The sequence below is a fragment of the Aulonocara stuartgranti genome, assembly GCF_965226115.1.
Source record: "Aulonocara stuartgranti genome assembly, chromosome: 12".
Taxonomy (NCBI): domain Eukaryota; kingdom Metazoa; phylum Chordata; class Actinopteri; order Cichliformes; family Cichlidae; genus Aulonocara; species Aulonocara stuartgranti.
Genome location: NC_138948.1, coordinates 13683538 through 13695391, shown reverse-complemented (window position 1 = coordinate 13695391; position 11854 = coordinate 13683538). Strand labels below are relative to the sequence as shown.

General features: G+C 41.0%; 3 protein-coding genes across 5 annotated transcripts in view; 2 read left to right on the top strand and 1 right to left on the bottom strand.

Annotated features, from left to right (window-relative positions):
• Nucleotides 1–11854, top strand: part of smyd1b (SET and MYND domain containing 1b) — a 432389-nt gene that overhangs the window by 359322 nt on the left and 61213 nt on the right. The window lies entirely within an intron of this gene.
• On the bottom strand, nucleotides 222–4459 carry LOC309719602 (intracellular hyaluronan-binding protein 4-like). Of its 2 annotated transcripts, none has more exons than XM_082555816.1 (9): nucleotides 4264–4459; nucleotides 3271–3508; nucleotides 2676–2808; nucleotides 2045–2185; nucleotides 1888–1959; nucleotides 1722–1796; nucleotides 1247–1418; nucleotides 585–764; nucleotides 222–396 (listed from the first exon to the last, which is right to left on the bottom strand). In XM_082555816.1, exons 2-9 carry the CDS (start codon nucleotides 3500–3502, stop codon nucleotides 328–330), a joined length of 1074 nt encoding a protein of 357 aa, XP_082411942.1. In that variant the 5' UTR covers nucleotides 3503–3508; nucleotides 4264–4459; the 3' UTR covers nucleotides 222–327. The 2 variants fall into 2 exon arrangements, with proteins under 2 accessions (XP_082411942.1, XP_082411941.1); XM_082555815.1 differs by lacking the exon at nucleotides 4264–4459 and adding an exon at nucleotides 3601–3805.
• znf367 (zinc finger protein 367) lies at nucleotides 7017–11789 on the top strand. Its single transcript, XM_082555820.1, has 5 exons — nucleotides 7017–7664; nucleotides 8443–8593; nucleotides 8819–8938; nucleotides 9412–9550; nucleotides 9672–11789. The coding sequence occupies exons 1-5, from the start codon at nucleotides 7386–7388 to the stop codon at nucleotides 9925–9927; spliced, it is 945 nt and encodes a 314-aa protein (XP_082411946.1). The 5' UTR covers nucleotides 7017–7385; the 3' UTR covers nucleotides 9928–11789.

Below are 11854 nucleotides of genomic sequence, written 5' to 3'. Positions count from 1 at the left end.
CCTTGCTAACAGTTGGAAAGAGAAGCAGGTAGGTGGAGATGCTGTGCTCAGCTGTAAGACCATATTAAGAAAAGAAGGCTGGGTGTTTAGAGCAGTCTCATGCCTGACTCTTTGGCTCTACTTCCACAATACTGTCCCATGCGAAAGTTATTTGAAGACCTGTCAACCAGCTGACAAGAAAAATGAGTTTAAATCCTCAGTGATGCGTTCAAAACAAAAAGTTAACCTTGCAAAATAATTATTTATTGAACAGTGTATTCCGTGCAATTGAACCCAAAACCTCAAAAACAATAAATGTGTCACATCAGGAGATGAGGTTTTACTCAGTTATCTCCCTGCTGATAGTGCTGGGAAGTCTTCTGGGTCATCTGGGTTAGGTGCCAGATCATCCTCCGCCTAATAGGGAAAAACCACGTCATTCATAAAACAATATGCTAACTGTGCTCTGGGCACACAAATACGAGTACCCCTCTTACCCTTCAGAAAGTAAATAAACCTCAAATGCACAATTGTCAATAAAAGCTATATGAAAGGTTGGAGCATTTCAGCGCTGTCCCAAATTCTGTACCCAAATACAGACATACCCTCTCCAATATCGGTTTGACACTCTCTGGGCGCCTGCTAGGACAACCACGTGCTCCTCTTCCTCGGCCACCACGAGTGGGACGTCCAAGGCTCCCGAAATTGATGTCCAAGAGGGAGGTGATATCATTCACAGACCTGCGAAGGAAGTTTCCTTCATCTTCCATATTTACCTTGATGGTCTAGAAATTGGAAGCAAACACTAAATATACAGAAGGCAAGAGTACTATTTGAACAGAAAACTAAACTATTTTTATAGCATTTGCTTTTTTTATGTTAGTAAAAACATCCATAGATATTTTGATTATTACTCAGTCTTTGATTATTCGGCAATAGATATTCTGTCTCGTTGAATTTATTAATGGCTTGCTTTGCTGCACAGTCAAGAAACTACCCGAATATGCACAGGCATGTCAACACATGTTACAGTTCATCTCAAATTAACCTCATTAGCAGCCAAGATGAACTAGCCCCTAAGGAGCCACAACTGAGGGTGCACAAACTTACACAACTGCCGGTGGCCTATGTTGCAGTAATGTTGCATCACACACACGATTTTTAGTTACTCTGAGAAACTGCAGAAATTATTCATAAAAACAAAATGGGGGAAACAAAAAACAAAAACCAACCCATATAGCCTCCAGAGTTCATCTTCCACGCTCACCTCCACATGCTTTGACTCGTGGATGACCTTGGCTTTGGAGGGAATCTTGCCTTCTGCTTTGCGGATATTAAATTCTGCTTTGGGACGACTCATCTCCTGCATGGCCTTCCATTCATCCAGGGTCATCTCCATAGCAACCTGGACTAACATCTCTCCCTCCTCCTCCGTTGCTCTATTTTATCATTTGAAAACAAATAAATCATCTTCCATTTCTTTTTTTCCTATTCCCACTTCCTGCAAATGACAATTCTCATGTGCGACTGCCAAGTACAGACATCCCAAATTTCCCCATCAATTAAAGCTCGTCACAGAACATTTTATCTAGCACACTGTTGAATGGGTTTTTTTTTTTTTAAATTGTAGATTTTCCTCTATTTTCATTGCACAGATGCTAAACAAGACCACCGTCACTTCTAAATAAGTCACGGTGGTACAGATGTAAATTTAAGAAAGGATATTTGTGCATTTCACTCACTGATTCGGATTGTCTTCCTCTACAGTTATCTGGGACTCCTCAGATTTGACTGGAGATGTCCCATCCATGAATTCACTGTACAAAAACGGACATGAACAAACAGAACCTCTATTCTCTGCAAGAATTAAAATGTTGTCATTTTCATGTTTATCAACTACCCACTTACCTTGCAGCTTCTTCAACAGAGCCCCAGTTCCAAGCTCCTCTTCCTCCTCTCTTATCGTCAGGAGGTATACCTCTGCAATTAAGACAAAATGATCATCAGTACACAGTTACGAGACAGAGGAAAATCAGGGACAAGCGGCATTTTTACAAAGACTTACGTTCCATTGTGCCGATCGTATTCCCTCTTGCCCCTCAGAATAAAGTAGTCCGGGTTCCTTGCATTTCCTCCAGCTCTTCCTGCTCTCCTACCTTTGATCCCCCCTTTGCCTCTGAGATCAAAGTCTGAATTACAGGAAGGCCTGCCAAAAAAGAAGATTAAAACTCAGTTTATTCATGTGACAACATCCACATTTCAAACCCAGCTGACAGCAGTATCCTAGGAAAGCTTGTTTATGCCATGGGAGGGGGTGGGGTAGGGGTTTATTGCAATCAGTAAGTCCAAATTTTGGGTTAGCATCTCAACTTAAAATGTAGTTTTCTTAATTTAGAATTCTTTTCTCAGAAGTCTGAATTGGTAAGCTATAACCTGAAATTTCAATTTGGTTGGCAAACAAATGCTTTGTTTCCCCCCCCATAGTTGCAGAAACAAGCTTCCATAGTATAATTAGACATTGTTGGGTGACATTAAATATTAGGAGAGCTTTTAATCAACAAAAGCTCCTGTAAGAGTGTATGAAATAATGTTTATGTATGCAAGCATATGCTGAAACACTAATCAAGACTGGGTATGTCATCTTTTATATGACATCAGTTAAATAAAGATATTTTTATTAAGCATGGAATGCAAACCTAGAAACTGAAAACTCCTGTGGGGGTTCCTCTTGGTTGGCCCTACGCTGCCCAGCAGCAGCTTTCTTCTGGGCTTCTTCTCTGCCCTCCCCACTCTCAGACACAGGTGCAGGACGTGGCAGCTGCCTACGGACTGAAGGGAGAAAGCGAGATGGTAACGTACTGAACTGAGTCATAAGGTAGCAATCACTATTTGGGGAAAACTATGTTTCTGAATGCAATTCTCAGTATCAGACTTATGCTCTCAAACCTCACTGAGCTTACATTTACAGGAGGAAAACAACAATTTAACATGCTTTCCTCTTTCCAATCCATTTTTTAGGTTCAGTCCAATAGCTGAATCTATGTACTTAAATGTCCTCTGGAATTATCTATTAAAATTAGACAAGCGTCACTTTGACCCAGATTTCTGCACAGAGGATAGTGGGGATATAACCACCTCTGACAGCATGCACATGTGCACCTCGCTGACCACGCATTTTTACCAGCTGACAAAGCTCAGGCAAACTGGCCACTCTTGGCTGGACTACCCCGTCTGGAAACCCCAGCAGCTGCCAGAATCGTTTGGATTTGTGCAGTGTGTCGCAGTACTTACCTGGAACCGGCTCTTGAACATCCAGGGCCATAGGGAGGCGTCGGTCCTTTTGGGACTCCTTCTGACCAGGTTTTTTCTGCTTTGCCTTCTTCTCCTCCTCTTCCTTCTTCTTCTTTTTCTTCTTCGTCTTTTCTGATTCCACTTCGTTGATCAAGTCGAAAGGATCCGTGTCATCATCCAGAAGATTCCCGAACCTGTTCGCCACAGCACACCCGTAGGCGTCCGGCAGCATGTTAGCCTGTTAATGATGAATAAAAAAAAACAGTTTAAATAATTACCTCCTCGAGATGATCAAACAGCTTTCAAGTATCAGACAATAAAGATAAGCACCGTTTTCCAGCTCAGCTAGAACAAAAGAGCTGTGACGGTCGGAACTATGCTGCCCCAGTGAACGTCCAACAAATGCCTCCAGCATATTTCGGCACACTTTTAAATAAATGTTTGCACGTGTGGATGCAAGCGACACCACGCCCACGTGCTCATCAACAGTCTGCATTGCAAAGGCTTGGCTCAGCTCCTCTGCCAGAGATGGTTCTGTGCTTAGTCAGGCTGGAGGCCTACGAGTCGGAACTGGCACAGGGGCTGAAGTTAAAGGGGCGCTAACCCTCAAAAAGCATTCGAAAAACAAAGATAAACATTTAAGACAAATTTACATATGGAAATATTATCCATTTTGTGAGCTTTCATTACAGTTCACTTTAATTAATGAAGCGCATTAACTTCAATAAACGTATAAAATGGTTTTAATCTACAGTTAGCTAACATTAACCGATAATGTTCGGGTAATTATGGACTGTAGCTTAGACCTAGTAACATTAGCATAAATGTCAGGTAAAGGTCCTACTTTTTTTGGGGGGGGGGTTGACACTAGTTAGGTAGCTTAGTAGTATACTGGCTTGTTAACGAGTTGACTCGCACAGCGACGTCTTGTTACTGTGCAAGCAAGTCAAGTGTTTCCCTTTTCCTTTTGTTGTAGGCCTGTTTGTTATCTACCTGGCAGTGTCTGTTTCCCTCCAAGGCAGGTAGGCAGTATTGCCTGTCAGGTCTAACAGTAATTTGATTATTGTAGCCAAACCTCAGGAAGGCCTGGGGTGTACCAAAGTAGCTAACTTAATCAAAGCCAAACAGCAGCATCAATAAACATCCATACCGCAGCCCAACAACCAGGCTGAAGGTTGTGTAACCTCTGAAGAACAGTCGGGATTCTTCAACGATTTTTGTGAAAGCTTCAAATAACATTTACCGAAGTTTTTTTGTTTTGTTTTGTTTTTCGTTTTCAATCTACTTGATAGATATTTACTTAGAGAAGCCATACTTGTTTTTATTCTTTTATTTTTAGCTTCCTGGATACATAGCTTAGAAGTGTTCCACTATTGTATGTATACTATTGTAAATGTTGCTTATTAGGCCTACCATTAGGTCAGTCACAAAGCAGGGTTTTTTTGTAATTCAACTGACATTATAAGAAATAATGTTAATCTTCACATTTTCTTGTATTTTTGCTACATAACTGTCAGCAATTGCCTCTGGCCCAAGTAGCTAGTAATGGCATTTGTTACATTAGTATATAAGTTTTTGTAACTAGTAGCAAATGGTGGCCAATCCACAGCTTTACCAGAAAAAAAACTTTCCCAGGTTATATAGGGATCTACTCCTTGCAGAAACTCCTGTGACTGTTCCCTAAATGTTCCCTGACAGTTATCACAAAACTTCACAAAAAAGACTGGAGTTCTGGGTTCTTTAAAGTTGACTTTTAAAGATTGCTCACAATGCAACCTTCAGAACAGACTTGGGGAACATTTGCATAGAGTTACAATGTTTATGAAAGGTTTCTCAAGTCTCCAAAGATTCAATCCATCTGTTTTCCTCCACTTATGCATTTCAGGGTTGCTGGGAGGCTGGAGCCTGTCACAGTGTCAGTCTTTTGCAGAGATAACACATAGACACAGTCGATTTAGAATCACACCATGCCTATCTTTGGACTGTAGGAGAAAGCCAGAGAACATGCAAACTACACATGGAAAGGCCCCAGACAGCATTCAAACTCAGGACCTTCTTGCAACAGTGTCAGCCACTGCACTGTGTGAAAACAGTGTATTGCACGCAATGTTCTAGAAAAGTCCATTCGTCATACTTTTGCATAAACAAAATGTTAAGAAAGCATGCCTAGTCCATGCTGCACTAAGCTACACATGAGAATCTGAGCGATATCCCATTAAAGCACTGTCTCAATCATTTTTGGCATGCTCCTAGAAGCTGAAAATTTCACACTTCTACCTCACACTTTTCAGCAATCATTGGCAATAAAAAAGGAAATAAGTTAAATCTTATTCATACAGAAAAAAAGGTCAGTGTGGTAGCACCACATAAATTATATTTTATTTATCTATTTCTTATGTAGCTTTCCTTTGGTTATCCACCCTGTAGTGGCTCTATACCCCACTAGGGGGGGCCCTCCTAACAGTTTGCGAACCACGTGCATTAAACTCTCCATATTTGCATGCCCCATATGTTCGTAACTTTGCAAATCTATACAAAACCCTCAGCCTTAATGAAATGTCTATACTATTTACTTTTTTTCAGACTGAACTTCATTTTACTTCTTGGATTATTTGATGAACTGAAGCAACACATAGGCCTACTGAGACAATCATATGACATATGTATAATATGTATAATGCTCAGATCTCTTTAGTCCAGCTATTAAAATATATAAAATTCCACCTACCCTCTTTTGCAAGATGAGTAAGTAATTTTATATAATGAAACCTCATTCAGTAGTCATAGCAGAATGAATATACAAGTCTGTGTTGTTAGTGTGCAATGTTTCAGTATTAATGTATAGCAGGAAATGTATGAAAGAGTGTAAATGTTATCAAGTCTAGTAGCAGTTTTTGTTTGAGTATTTGAAAGAAAGAAACTCACACAATATTTACTAAAACAGATGTGTGACACTCAAATACCGAAAGCTATCATAAATCCGCATCAGCACATTTAAATTCAGTGTCTGTAGTGTGTATAGTCCGGGATGGCCTGGATGGTGTTCATCCAGCAGTAAATCTGCACTCCCTTTGGCATACTATACTATTTTTAAGACAGTGCCCTGGAGTGTATTTAAACTGTTTTTTACTAGGTAACTGAAACATGGGCGACAAACAGGATGACAGTGAAAGCAGGGCAGGGTCGTCTTCCAACAACTGCCAGGAACGGATGATTGACAGCACACTTTACTACATTTTACTGGAGAAATGAAATCATCTGAAGAACACAGTATCTAGAGATTTAGTAGGGTTTTGGGTTAAACAGATAAACCACTTTAGGTATATTGCATTGATATAATGAAATTTCAAATAACTCTAAGTTTCTGTTTCCATTTCTCGCACACAATAAAGCCTTTGTTCTATTACTTCCGCCCTACAGTGATTACGTAACTTTGGCGCCTCGGAACCACCGTTTTCTTTCCCTTTAAAACGACAAAAACATGTAATAACATAAACAGATTCTTCAGCGCGGGAAAAGAGCCATCTGCTCATCCGCAATGTTAAAAAAATTAACCGCCCTTCGCTCCCATTGGCTAACACGTGGGCCACAATCGCTTTCATTGGCTAGTCTTGATGTCAATCTGCGAGAGCGCGCATCAGGTGTTTAAATCTCATTGGACAAAAGCTTTTCGGCCAATTAGTGTGCACAGAGCCCTTCGCGTCTCCTACTGGTCTGGAGAATGGCTAGGTAGAGCCATATGGCTGCTGCCATTCGCTTCTTTTGACACGTGGGGTTCGACGCCTGCAGTGGATTGGAGGATGCACTGCTCAGGCGCGATTTTGCAACGCGGGACAACGCTCCTGTGGGCGCACACAGGTCAATTGAGACGACCTGCTGCGACAAGAAGGAAAGAAACCGCAGTCTTCATATATTCCTGCAACTTTTGTAGTTACTTTATAGCAGAGAGCGGATCAGAGATTTTTTTCTTCTTCTTGTACTCTTTGGAAATGAAGGAAGTATTTACTCCAGATTAAGAAGGCAAACTATTTATTACACTTGCTCGTTTATCTTGTTGGGAAAAAAAATAGTTTTGCGGCTTTTGCGTCAAACACCGGGATTTTGACACTCAAACGATGGCTGAGAGCAAGCACCCTCACGTTATTTTCTGCAATGACTCGCCTAAAAGAGTTTTGGTGTCCGTCATCAAGACCACTCCGATTAAACCCAGGAAAGCAGAGGCCATAACTCCGACAAGCCCCGGCTTCAGCGACTTTATGGTCTACCCGTGGAAGTGGGGAGAGAACGCCCACAATGTAACCCTGAGCCCGGGCTCAGGGAGTGGAGCCGCGTCCCCTACCGGGACACAGACGGCCAGGGAAGCGGACACAGCTCCTTCACCTGAGCAGATCAAGGTAAACCCCTCATATGAAAGTTTGTCTTGATACTCTTTAAAAAGTGACATGGCTGGATGTCGTATGGATGTCTGAGCGCAACCTAAAAGCAGAAAGTATTTTTTAACTATTTTAATACTTTAATATTGTTAATGCAGAGACTGCTGACAACAGTGTAATACGCCTAAAAGAGCATTTGTAACTTAATTCATTGATCTGTTGAAGAACCTCCAGAGCAGGTCTGAAAGGATATAGCATGTGTATAACAGGCGCAATAACCCATACATAGTTATCACAGCAGAACAGCACGATCAGAATGAACACCTTTTTCTTGTAAAGTTATATATTCTCTTGAAATGTGATTACTTAAAACAGAGAGTCGGCCTCAATATGGCGTCATATAGAGTCATTTAAAAAACGCCCGCGCATTAGGGTGTGACTCCGTGGATTTTAAACCCCAGTTCCTGAATCTGGAGCAGCTGCTCCAATATGACGTGTAGTCGCGCGCCAAAAATTTAACCGGATGTGAATTAGCTCACAGTGTAACACGTGAGCTAATTAAATGAAGTCAGACTGGCACGTTGATACATTGTATGAAATGCAATAAATGAGTATTTTATGTGAATCATGTGTTATAAGTGTATTAGATTATGAAGCAGTGAAAACAGTTTGTCCTTGGTTTGGCATATTATACCCTGCTTTGTCTCAAAGCTGTTGCACCATAGGTGTTCATTCATCCAGAGTCCTTTGATAAGTCTGATAGGGCCAGAGCAATGATTCTGCGTGTTCTCGCTGTCAGGATGGTATCCGCAGAGGCCGGCCACGGGCGGACACAGTCCGGGAGCTGATAAGCGAGGGGGAGACTTCATCCAGCCGTATCCGTTGTAACATCTGCAACCGAGTGTTTCCCAGAGAGAAGTCTCTCCAGGCCCATAAGAGGACACACACAGGTGAGAGAAGTCCGCTGACCCATTATAAATTGCTTTAATACATGTGCTTCACCTGTCACGGTACAAAACATGAAACCATGTGGTCCCTGTTCTGAATTTAAAAGCATTGTCTAGTAATTACTAAAGTATTAAGTAACCACAGTTTTTCCACTAACTAACCAACCCCCTCCTCAATTTCCCAACTTGTGGGATGAATAAAGTATATCTTATCTTGTTCCACCCCAGGTGAGAGGCCTTATCTGTGTGACTACCCAAACTGTGGGAAGGCATTTGTCCAGAGTGGACAGCTGAAGACCCACCAGCGCCTGCACACTGGGGAAAAACCCTTTGTTTGCTCTGAGAAAGGTGGGTGTGAAACGTAGATTTTTTTTTTTTTTTTTTTTTTAGAAAAGACCATGCAGTTAGCCTTTTAAAAATGTATTATCACAAACAGCAAACTGAAAGTTTTCACCTTTAGTGTCTTCAAGGTACTTTCCATTAAGATGAAATGTGGTTTATTTACTATGACTGACTAGAGCCTTAAACTAATACTTGGAAAGTACCTGGGAAATGAAACTGACTGTGTAACAGTCTGCTGTAATTTCATGTACTAACCCTAAAAATCATTACTGTTGCTTTGTGACTTATAAAAAGTCATATTTGAGTAAACATCATTACTCATTAATTTATTAATAGTAATCCATTCTAAGAAGACTGAAGCACTGTTTATAACAGTAGTGAACCACAAATGTTGTGCACTACACATTTTAACTATGTAAAAATGACAAAAACCTCCAGTCATTTTCTGCAGTTATTCAGACTTGATGCTTCCTCTGCAGGATGTGGCAATCGGTTTACACATGCTAACCGACACTGCCCCAAGCATCCTTTCTCCCGTCTGAAGAGGGAAGAACCAAAGGAGGGTCTGGGGAAGGCTCAGTCTGTGGATAACAAGGCTGTGGCAGAGTGGCTGGCAAAGTAAGTGAAAGTAGGCTCATATGTACAAAAGCAGGACCGTGAGGAAGATTTCCACATTTAAATAGCTTTTTTTTGTTTGTTTTGTTTACATTGTATGGTAATGTGCTCTTTGTCATTGCAGGTACTGGCGAACCCGTGAGCAGCGTGCCCCTACAACCACCAAGGTGAAGCCACAGGGCAAGGCTAGAGGGCAGGACCAGGAGCAGCAGGATCCAATGGAGTTTCTCCAGTCTGATGAAGAGAACGGGGAAGAAGAGACCGCAGAGGAGGAGAAGAGCACCCAGGGAGGAGCAGCCAAGCGCCGCCTCCAGGAGCAACGAGAGCGACTCCACGGCGCTCTGGCGCTCATCGAGCTGGCTAACAACCTGTCTCCCTGAACGAACACCCATCCCACTTCCTCATCCCGGACTCCCAATTCCCTGCCCTCGTATCTCTATCCCAGTCCGCCTTCCTGTTACATGTGCTGTCGCTAAAATTCTTCCTACAATGCAGATCAACAAGTAGTTTAGTTTTTTTTCCTGTAAAGTTGTGAAAACAGACTTTGTAAAAGAGCTGGATTGGCTTGAGATCAGTGTTACACAGGTATCTGTTCCCACACACATTATCAGGAAGGCACAAGCTAAAGCACCTTATTCAGCTTCAATTTTATCCTTTTTAGGCTGCTATAATTGTAGATTTGACAATATGAAGAATGTCTCTTTCTTTCTTCTGTCTTCTAAAGGCAAAGAAAGGATACCTATCATGTTTTGGTTTTGTTTGCACTTTGGTAACAAGTTTTTTTTTTTTTTTTTAAGTATATTGTGAGTGTAAGAGTGTGTATGACTGTATATATGGATTAAGCTCAGATGGACGGAATGATACAGGGTGTGGTCAGCCATAGGAAATGTTGAGTTCAACTGTCAGATGGCGTCTCACCATGTTCCCAGGTTTCATCTCTGGTGCTATAAGCACAATTTCACTGCCACTGATGACAGCAGTGGCAGTAGAAATGGACTGAGAAAGGTTCAGCTAGTTTTTTGCCTCACAGGTACAACTTTATTTAAGGGCAAAGGTGGACAAGAGGGAAGTCAGGGAAGATGGAAAAGTCTGACATTATATGACACGGGCCATTTTTATATGTGTGATCATTGCAACCCTAATCCGCAGGTCTGATCAGGTACAAGCTCTTAAAAAAAAATTCAAATTTTTACAGTTGACGCTTGTCTAAATATATACATGTAACTATTTTCTCAACAGTAACAGACAAGCATAACACTCGTTTTCTAAATACAGTCTACCAGATTCTACAGTGTTCAAAGGTTCCAAGTAGTTTTTAAACACAGGAAAACATTTAGATTTTGTGGTTTTCCTCCTAACAAGTTTGCGAAACCAAAAAGTGTTTTCAACTAGGTGGGAGATGTTTTACAATGCGTGTCAGTCACCTTTTATATTAAAAGCTGGCTGACTAGTTTTGATATGGGAACAGTACCATAGTAGTAGGTGTATGTATCTCATTACAAGTCATTTTTTCCATATGTTTGATTAACTCATAAAAGGGAAATATTGCAACACAAAATGTCCCACGATTGTAAAACATACATTTGGGAAACTCATTGGTTTTTATGAAGTACTTGGAGCCCCCATCAAGTCTTGGATTAAGTTTGCAATGCACTGAATATTAGGTTGCCTTGCCCAGAAGAAATGGCACTTGTTTATCATAAACTGATGTGTAGTGGATTTTTTTGTTTTTTTCCCCTGAAGCAACACTACATCTCTTAACACTGTAAGAAGCCTTTCACAAGTGCCCTGCCTCTGTTTAGGGGAAACCTGCACCAGAAAGCCGTCACTCGAGAAGTCAAGCGAATTTGAATTTTGTTTTTTTTAAGTAATGGTGAAACTGGAAGCCAAGTGGATTGTTGATAATCAGTAAACCAAATGATTTATTCTAGCCAATTAGAATATACCTGGAAGCATTTTACCCTTTGTTTATATTTCGGTTTGAGAAAGATTAAGGCATTTAATATATACATGTAGTTTTAGAATATCGAGTGCACAATTTACAGAGAGCTTTGAAATTTTAATTTGTAGTTTCAGTTTTCCCCACTGCTAACATCCTCCATCAGTTTTCATATTTAAGTATGTAGGGCGATCCTGCTTGCTTGGTAGATATACTACATGTTTTAAAGTACAAATTTTCTCTCACAGGCTGTCCACACTGTTCTGTCATTGTTGATCTTCAATAAACATTCACTGAACCTGACCCAGGATTTACCCCTTCCTTGTCCATTTGTTCATTGTGTAAAAGTATAATGAAGTAGATGGAAC